This window comes from Podarcis melisellensis, assembly GCF_964234715.1.
Source record: "Podarcis melisellensis genome assembly, chromosome: 18".
Classification (NCBI taxonomy): domain Eukaryota; kingdom Metazoa; phylum Chordata; class Lepidosauria; order Squamata; family Lacertidae; genus Podarcis; species Podarcis melisellensis.
Window position 1 is genome coordinate 4,168,278 of NC_138536.1, and position 9,534 is coordinate 4,177,811.

At 50.5% G+C, this 9,534-nt stretch overlaps 1 protein-coding gene and 1 long non-coding RNA gene across 2 annotated transcripts in view; both read right to left on the reverse strand.

Moving 5' to 3' along the window:
* Positions 1-886: 886 nt before the first annotated feature.
* GPX4 (glutathione peroxidase 4) overlaps positions 887-9,534 on the reverse strand; it is an 11,869-nt gene continuing 3,221 nt past the window's right edge. Inside the window, exons 2-7 of the mRNA XM_081895942.1 lie at positions 7,084-7,178; positions 5,910-6,054; positions 5,639-5,790; positions 3,577-3,601; positions 2,195-2,254; positions 887-1,166 (exon numbers count right to left, since the gene is read on the reverse strand). Coding sequence (XP_081752068.1) covers positions 1,134-1,166; positions 2,195-2,254; positions 3,577-3,601; positions 5,639-5,790; positions 5,910-6,054; positions 7,084-7,178 — 510 coding nt within the window. The 3' untranslated portion in view covers positions 887-1,133. The remainder of the gene's footprint in view (positions 1,167-2,194; positions 2,255-3,576; positions 3,602-5,638; positions 5,791-5,909; positions 6,055-7,083; positions 7,179-9,534) is intronic.
* Positions 2,270-3,077, reverse strand: LOC309361051. The gene is made up of 2 exons (XR_014164336.1): positions 2,994-3,077; positions 2,270-2,581 (listed from the first exon to the last, which is right to left on the reverse strand). It is a non-coding gene; the product is annotated as an uncharacterized lncRNA (long non-coding RNA).

Consider the following 9,534-nt stretch of genomic DNA (forward strand, 5'->3'; position numbering starts at 1 on the left):
CTTACTTCCAGGTTTGAAGTGTTTGTGTTCCAAGTTGTTTGAGTACCAAAGCGTTTGAGAACCAAGGTGCCACTAATGTAAAAGGAGACCAACAGCCTCTTCGCTCAGGGGAAAAAAAGGAGGCAGCAATTCGCTAGAAATGGAGGAAAGCATCGTAGAAGACGCTCACGCAGGAGGGAATGCCTCTATCAAAAATAAAAATAAATTGTTGACTTGGAAGGGGCCACTCAGGGTCATCTAGTCCAACCCCCTGCAATGCAGATATCTCAGCTGAGGAATCCACAACAGATGGGCTACCCAACCTCTCTTTAGAAACCTCCAGTGAAGAAGGGAGTCCACATTCTCAGATCATGAATCCCGCTGCCAAACAGGCTCCAATTAGTTATTTAGAACATTAGTCATTACTGAACTGTAAAAGGTAAAGGGACCCCTGACCATTAGGTCCAGTCGTGGCCGACTCTGGGGTTGCGGCGCTCATCTCGCTTTACTGGCCAAGAGAGCTGGCGTCCAGCTTCCGGGTCATGTGGCCAGCTGGACTAAGCCGCTTCTGGCGAACCAGAGCAGCGCATGGAAACGCAGTTTACCTTCCCCCTGGAGTGGTACCTACTTATCTACTTGCACTTTGACGTGCTTTCAAACTGCTAGGTTGGCAGGAGCAGGGACCAAGCAACGGGAGCTCACCCCGTCGCAGGGATTCGAACTGCCTGATCGGCCAGCCCTAGGCTCTGTGGTTTAACCCACAGCGGACTGCACCAAAACGAAAGCCGCAAGGCAAGGACGCTCAGGTCCAGCTCTGTAAACTGATAGAACAAGCCCGTCTCTCCCGCCTCTTCTCATCTTCAAAGTCCGAAGGCAGCGAGACAGAATTCCACAGACACAAGTCACGTCAGGAGGAGAGACAAAAACACTTTTATTGCTACGGCATTGGCAGGCAACTCCAGGCCCCAGAGTCTACCGCCTCCCCGTCCCTGCAAGAGTTTGCAAATATATATATATCTTTTTCTCAGGCCTGCCCCACCAAACGGGCTTGGCTTCAAGGCAGGCCATCATCCAGACAAACTTTGCAGGAAAGCAGAGGAGAGAGTCGGGGCTGAGGAAACGCAGGGTGATCCGGTGTCGTGTTCAGCTAAGTCCTACAGGTAAGCGGGCAGGTCCTTCTCGATCACCTGCAGGCGGAGGAGAAAAGGTGATCAGTGGCTGCAAAGTACCGTATTTTTCGCTCTATAAGACGCACCAGGTTTTTGGAGGAGGAAAACAAGAAAAAAAATATTCTGAATCTCAGAAGCCAGAACAGCAAGAGGGATCGCTGCGCAGCGAAAGCATCAATCCCTCTTGCTGTTCTGGCTTCTGGGATAGCTGTGCAGCCTGCATTCGCTCCATAAGACGCACACACATTTCCCCTTACTTTTTAGGAGGGGAAAAGTGAGTCTTATAGAGCAAAAAAGACGGTAGCTTCCAGCAACACCTAATGTGGCATCTTCGCCTTTGACCCAGTCCCTCCTCCAAGCATCCCGATGTTTCAGGGACAGCCCTGGAATTACAGAAGTCATCCCAGTTTCTGATTTGAGCTCTAATTGTCCCTTTTTGGACCCACAGCTGTCCATGGAGGCGCAGGGCAGTTCTGTGTCCAGGGCAGCTGTCTCCCAGCTCCATCTGGTACGCAGGATGAGACCCTCCCTGCCCACAGACTGTCTGGCCAGAGTGGTGCATGCTCTGATTATCTCCAGCTTAGACTACTGCTCTTATGAAACAAGGTTATTACGATAATCCTGCCAATGTTCTTGAAGAAGGTACCCCTGACCATTAGGTCCAGTCATGGCCGACTCTGGGGTTGTGGCACTCATCTCGCTTTACTGGCCGAGGGAGCTGGCGTACAGCTTCTGGGTCACGTGGCCAGCTGGACTAAGCCGCTTCTGGCGAACCAGAGCAGCACACGGAAACGCCGTTTACCTTCCCGCTGGAGTGGTACCTATTTATCTACTTGCACTTTGACGTGCTTTTGAACTGCTAAGTTGGCAGGAGCAGGGACCAAACAATGGGAGCTCACCCCGTCGCAGGGATTTGAACCGCCGACCTTCTGATCAGCAAGCCCAAGAGGCTCAGGGTTTTAGACCACAGTGCCACTGTATGCAGGGCACTCTTGATGCCATCTTCTGGTGCAAAGCCAAAACTGAAAGTTGAGTGCAGTACTTACAAATGGGTCGTCCATTGGGCTGTACCTCTTCACCACCTGGCCCTCTTTGTTGATGAGAAACTGGAGGAAGAGAGAGAGAGAGAGAGAGAGAGAGAGAGAGAGAGAATGAGAGAGAATATGAATGGAGAACAGCTAGTGAACAAAGAGTGCCTTGAACTGGGGAAGGAAATCCAGGGTGCTTCGATATGGGATGAAACCAGGGCATCTTCCAGCACAGAAGAAACCCTGGCTCTCCCAATATTGCCGGACTCTCAACTCCCTCCCAGGGACCAAGATGGAGGCACTGCAGCGATGAGCACGGTGCTGAGGGTCAGGCAGACGGGCCTGGGGACCACCATTGCCCTACCCCGCTCATGACCTCTATACAGTGGTACCTTGGTTCTCAAACTTAGTCCGTTCCAAAACCAAGGCGTGCTTTCCCATAGAAAGTAACGCAAAACGGATTAGTCTGTTCCAGACTTTTAAAGCCAACCCCTAAAACAGCAATTGGACACAATTTTGATATCTAACGAGACCATCCATAAAATGAAAGCAAGAAACCAGGTACTGCAGTCGCACAATCAGTAGCTGAACTGGGTTGCACACAGTCACAAAAAGAGAAGGAAAAACGGAGAATAAATAGCAAAAACACACAGACACTCGTCTAAACGGATGTGTGGCACTCAAAACGGAAGCATAAGACTCAAAACAGAGCACGTTTGGCTTCCAGAAAAAGTTTGCAAACCAGAAAACTTAGGCTTGCAGTGTTTGGGTTCCAGGTTGTTTTGAGTACCAAGGCGTTTGAGAACCAAGGTACCACTGTACCTGAAGGCCTGCCTCTCCCCATACAAAATGACCCAGACCCTGCGCTTGTCGTCAGCGGCCCTTCTCAGTGTCCCTCAGCCATTAAATAACCTCCATAAAATGTGTTCTTAATGCACCCTGGGATCTTTGAGATGATATACATTGATTAAGTAATAGTAATTTAGTGCCCCCCTGCCGCGGGCCTGAGGTTCCTCCCACCCCTGGGCTTAATGGCTCCAAAGCAGATTAAACACGGAGGACAGTTCCTATCAACGGCTGGCGATCGAACCTCCATCTGCCAGGGCAGTCTACCAGCTGCCAGGGAGCGCTTTGGGGCTTGCAAACAGGAGGCCGGACTTGATAGGCCCAGTGATGCCCCCAAAGGGAGTTAAGATACACTTCAGAATTGCCTCCCCTCCGAAGCTGGGATGGGGAAGATCTGTTGCTGGATTTGCCCCCTTCCCCGGCCAGGGATGCTGGGACCTGGAGGGGCACAGATGTTGCCCAGGCCGATCCAATCGAGGGAGGGCACCCAAAAGGGGAAAGGGCTGCAGTCCAGCTGGGATTCAAGAGCCAGGAGTCGAATGCTGAAAGCTCACCTTGCTGAAGTTCCACTTGATGGCGCTAGGTGACGGGGGAGAGAAAAAACAACAAGACGACTTTAGTTTCGGAACAGGAAATCCAGAAGAGGTCCGTCTATCAAACTGAAAGGCCCCTGGGGTTGCGCTGTTCAGATACCCCCCCCCAAAAAAATCCCATCAGCTCTGGCAAACCAGAATGGCTGGTTGTCAGGGATGACGGAAGCTGCGGCAATAACTGGATAAAACCACGTCAGCCGTCTGTAATCTAGAACACAGGGCAAGGGTCAAGATATTGTTCGGGAATCACAACAGTTGCAACTTGGTTCTTTATCAAACTGGGAGATCAGGGAACCAGGCAGAGGGCCTTCTCGGTGGTGGCACCCGCCCTCCCACTAGATGTCAAAGAGAAGAACAACCACCAGACTTTTAGAAGACATCTGAAGGCAGCCCTGGTTAGGGAAGCTTTTAATGTTCAACAGACCACTGTATTTTATTATTTTGTTGGGAGCCACCCAGAGTGGCTGGGAAAACCCTGCCAGATGGGCAGGGTATAAATAGTAAATAATAATAATAATAATAATTATTATTATTATTATTATTATTATTATTATTATTATTATTATTATCAGCGGCATGCCTTGCCTTGGTCCTAACTGGAGTTTTGCAGAGGTAGCCTAGATCGCAGCGGGGAACTCTGGAATAAATACCCGCCCACGCCCCAATCTTCACACAAACAGCACAGGGAGGAACTGTTAACCACCTCTCCACCCCAAAAAGGTTCACAGCCTCTTCTCCCCGCCCCCCAAGGGTACCGGTTTTTTTGTTAAGGTTTTGAGAGAGCGCTCAATATATATTTGCAGAACCTTCAAAACCAAACACAAAGACACTCTCCCGTGGGGCTTTGCCCTGCCATTCATGAGGTCTAGGAACCTGGGTTTCCTAAAGCGGAGCTCAGATTCTCTGCAGGGGTTGTTGTTTTTGCAAAACTGACAGAACCTCGTCCTTAAAGGGGATTCAGAATTGGGGACCGGGGGTCAGGATCATGCCGCATTAAGAAGCAGGGAGGGGAGGCCCTGAGACACCCCCGATGTTTCGGTGCTCCTCTGTTTGGTGGCGGATATGTGTGCTGGATTCTCCTCAGTTAACAGTTGTGATGTTTAAGGCGGCTTTCCTTGGTCAGGATGGACGCCACTGCATAAAGGGGAGTCCTCAGGCCTGCAAATGACACAAGCTTAGAGCCATTCCCCCACCTTAGAGTTTTGCGCACGTGTACAAATTAAGCCACGTTCTCCAGAGTAAAGTACGCCTGCATTATCCAACAGGGCCGGATTTAGGTTTGATGAGGTCCTAAGCTCCTGAAGGTAATGGGGCCCTTTATATGTCCAGCTGTCCTTTGTCAAGAACAAATTGTCGCTATTTTTTGTGTTGAATATATGCTATATGGCAATTTATGGACCTAATAGGTATCTCAAGCCATTTGCACATGCAGAATGTAGACACCGTATACAGTGGTACCTCTGGTTACATACACTTCAGGTTACAGACGCTTCAGGTTACAGACTCCGCTAACCCAGAAATAGTACCTCGGGTTAAGAACTTTGCTTCAGGTTGAGAACAGAAATCGGGCTCCGGCGGCGCGGCGGCAGCAGCAGGAGGCCCCATTAGCTAAAGTGGTGCTTCAGGTTAAGAACAGTTTCAGGTTAAGAACGAATTAAGTACTTAACCTGAGGTACCACTGTATATAGAAAGGAGCAAACCAGGGATATTTTAGGGAGCAGGCTAGCATGCAGGGGCCATGACTTACATCATAGGAGCCTACACAACACAAAACACTGTTATGTAGGTTTTATTTGTTTTTTCATCTTATATTTTGGAAATGTAGTTCCAGTGGTTTTTTTCCTTTAAGTTTTTTGGGGGCCCCCAAGAGAGTGGGGCCCTAAGCTATAGCTTGTTTGGCTTATACGTAAATCCGGCACTGTTATCGGAGCTGGGTGCGAGAAGAAGGGGGCATCGTCTCTGCATATAGGCCGTTTACCAAAGCGTGTACTATAATTCCAGCTCCCGCGGTTCAGAAACTCACTTGCCCAGCGTCCCCCGGCCTTTGGGCTGGCTCTTCATCCACTTCCAGAGCGGGTGGGCGCCGTCCCCGTTCACCTCGATCTTGCTGAACATGTCGAACTTCACACCGTAACCTGCAGCAAAGGCTTTGATTTCCTCGTTGGTGCCCGGCTCCTGCAGTTCGGGGAAGGGAGATGAGAAATGGTCGTTGCTGGCGCCTGCCTGCCCGCCCCTCCTCAAAAACAAAAGAACTACATCACACCACCCGGTGGCCAGGCCTCCTGGCACCCTACCTGCTTGCCAAACTGGTTACAGGGGAAGCCCAAGATGCGTAAACCTCTCTCAGCGTATCTGCTGTACAGGTCGACAAACTGAGTGTAGTTCACGCCCGTCTTGCCTCATTTCGAGGCCACGTTGGTGATGATGCAGACGTGGCCCCTGCAGAGACGGAAGGGGAGAAGGTTTGTGAAGGAAGGCCCTGATCCAACCGTCATGCGAGTATATATATTTACAGCAGGTACCGTATTTTTTGCTCTATAGGACGCACCTCGTTTTAGAGGGGGAGAACAAGAAAAAAAAAATTATCCCCCTTTCTGCTCAGCGCCCTTTCAGCGAAGTGGCAGGGAAACGGAGCCCCTTCCATTTCTCCTCCCGCTTGGCTGAAGGGGCGCCGCGCAGCTCTTCCTCTCTGCTGAAGCCAGGAGAGTCTTGTTCTCCCGGGTTCAGCAAAATGAACCCGAAGCCTCCGGAGCGCAGCAGCTATCCCTGAAGCCTTCGCAGCGCAGCGCAGGTTCCTTTCTCTGAAGCCAGGAGAGTCTTGCTCTCCCGGCGGCTATCCCTGAAGCCTGGAGAGCGAGAGGGGTGGGTGTGCACCAACCCCTCTCGCTCTCTAGGCTCCAGCGAAAGCAACTCGAAGCCTCCGGAGCGTGGAGGGAGCACTCCCTCTGCGCTTCGGAGGCTTTGCATTGCTATCACTGAAGCCAAGGAGCCTGAATTCACTCCACAGGACGCACACACATTTCCCCTTAATTTTTGGAGGGGAAAAAGTGCGTCCTACAGAGCGAAAAATACGGTAAGTCAATGAGCAAGTCAGATGAGCTTGAATATGCAGAAGGCACCGAAAAATAAATTCAAGGAACCGCAGAAAGAGGGAGAAGTGGTGTCGAAATCTGGAAATGCGAAATTGACTGTAAAACCAATGAAATGTATAAATTTGAAAAATATTAATAAGAAACTGACTTGATCCATTCCGCCAAGTCAGTGGTGGCCAAACACGGCCCTCCAGATGGTTTGGGACTACAACTCCCATCATCCCTGACCCCTGGTCCTGTTAGGTAGGGATGATGGGAGTTAATAGTCCCAAAAAATATATGGAGGGCCGAGGTTGCCTATGCCTGCCTTGATTCAAGGCAGGAAGAGTGGGCCCAAACAAATATGCAGAGGGAAGAAAATACCCAGCGCAATTACCTGTACCGCTCGAGCGAGACGTCGGCGCCATCGATGTCCGTGGCGTGAAACTCGTAGATGGATTTGGCAGACTGCCAGTCGGTTTCTTGAGCACACTGGAAGCGGGGAGAAACAGGAAGCGGGGATCAGGCAGAAGGACACCTCAAATCAAAAGTACAGTAGCACCTCGGTTTTCGAACAGCTCGGTTCACAAACAACTTGGAACCCGGACGCTGCAAAACCGGAAGTCGTTTTCGAACTTTTTTCCAGAAGCCGAACGTGCTCCGTTTTGCGTCCCTGCGTTTCCTGTTGCGCTGCTGATTTGCGCCCCCCCCCCCGTTGTAATTCAAGCCTTCCTTTTCGATTGCAGTGTTCTAAATACAGTGGTAGCTCGGGTTAAGTACTTAATTCATTCTGGAGGTCCGTTCTTAACCTGAAACTGTTCTTAACCTGAAGCACCACTTTAGCGAATGGGGCCTCCCGCTGTCGCTGCGCCACCGGAGCACAATTTCTGTTCTCATCCTGAAGCAAAGTTCTTAACCTGAAGCACTATTTCTGGGTTAGCGGAGTCTGTAACCTGAGGTACCATTGTACTGGTTGATACCAGCAAGGATGAGTCTTTCTGTAAAGAAGCCATTTGAATCAAGTCTTACTGACTAGTGATTTAAATTGTGATTTAAATCGGCTTGATTTAAATCAAATCCACCCTGATTCAGAGAGAGCTCTCGTGGCATTCGTGTGTGTGTGTGTGTGTGTGTGTGTGTGTGTGTGTGTGTGTGTGTGTGTTTCGAGGGCTGCAAATCTCCCATTTCCCTCTTTCCAGCCCCAGGGCTCAGCGTTGGAAATTAGCCAGGCGCATTTTGCAACTGGTGCAAAATCTAACACCATCCCATGGGAGATCTCTGGATCTCAAATTGCCAATGTACATCTCTGTCCGCCTGGCCTCTCCAGCTCTCTGAAGAGGGTCAACTCAGAAGAGCTTATTCCGTGCTGCCCTCGCGGGGCAACTGATGCCCAGAACCCTTAATAAAACTACAGTTCCCAGAATTCTCCCTGACCTGGGTCAAGAGGCGTAACTTGGACTTCAGGGGGAACGGTGTGGATGCGATTTTAACCGTTACAACACACAGGGACGGATCCAGGAGGCTAAACTGCAATTAAGGGGGCTTTCGCCAGTCAGGGATTTCAATGGAATTAACGTGCGATTAAATTAATCTGGATCCAAAGCCCCTATCCTTTCCCTCCCCTACCCAGGTTATCTCAAGGAGGGGGCGGGAATCTGTCACCCAGGCAGCATGGGGGGAAGGTTGTAGTCTGGCAACCTCTGCAGGCCACAGATCTCCCCGTTGCTGTTTAAAAAACAGTTGACAGACAAGAGGAACCTCTATGAATAATATGCCAGATCAGTGGTCTACCTACTGCGATTTTCACATAGCCTGGGATGACCACCACTAGCTTGGGTAAGGCCCCAAGAAGCTAGACTCTATATCATTGTGCATCAATGGATGCACGTAGGAAAATAAGAACAGGCCAAAGGGGGGCCAACTAGTCCTGTTCTCACAGCAGCCAAGCATTTCTTATTATTCTAATTATTAATTCAATGTATTATATTATTATTTATTCAACTTATACACTGCCCTTTACCCGGACGTCTCAGGTTTCCCCGGCCACTCTGGGCGGCTTCCAACAAAATATGAAAATACAATAGCCTGTCACACATTAAAAGCTTCCCTAAACAAGGCTGCCTTCAGATGTCTTCTAAAAGTCTGGTAGTTGTTTTTTCTTTGACATCTGGTGGGAGGGCGTTCCACGGGGGGGGGGGGGCGCCACTACTGAGAAGGCCCTCTGCCTGGTTCCCTGTAACCTGGCTTCTCGCGGCGAGGGAACCGCCAGAAGGCCCTCGGTGCTGGACCTCAGTGCCCAGGAAGAACCATGGAGGTGGAGACGCTCCATGGTGTTTCCATGCGCTCTGGTTTCAGTCACGATGTCCCTTTGCACCAGATGTGGTTTAGTCCTGCTGGCCACATGACCTGGAAAGCTGTCTGGGGACAAACGCCGGCTCCCTCGGCCTGAAAGCAAGATGAGCGCCGCAACCCCACAGTCTCCTTCGACTGGACTTGACCGTCCAGGGGTCCTTTACCTTTTTTAAAACCTTCTTATTAGTATTATTGGGACGCAGGTGGCGCTGAGGTCTAAACCACTGAGCCTAGGGCTTGCCGATCAGAAGGTCGGCAGTTCGAATCCTCACAACGGGGTGAGCTCCCGTTGCTCAGTCCCTGCTCCTGCCCACCTAGCAGTTCAAAAGCACGCAAAAGTGCAAGTAGATAAATAGGTACCACTCCGGCGGGAAGGTAAACGCTGTTTCCATGCGCTGCTCTGGTTCGCCAGAAGCGGCTTAGTCCTGCTGGCCACATGACTGTATGCTGGCTCCCTTGGCCAGTAAAGCGAGATGAGTGCAGCAACCCCAGAGTC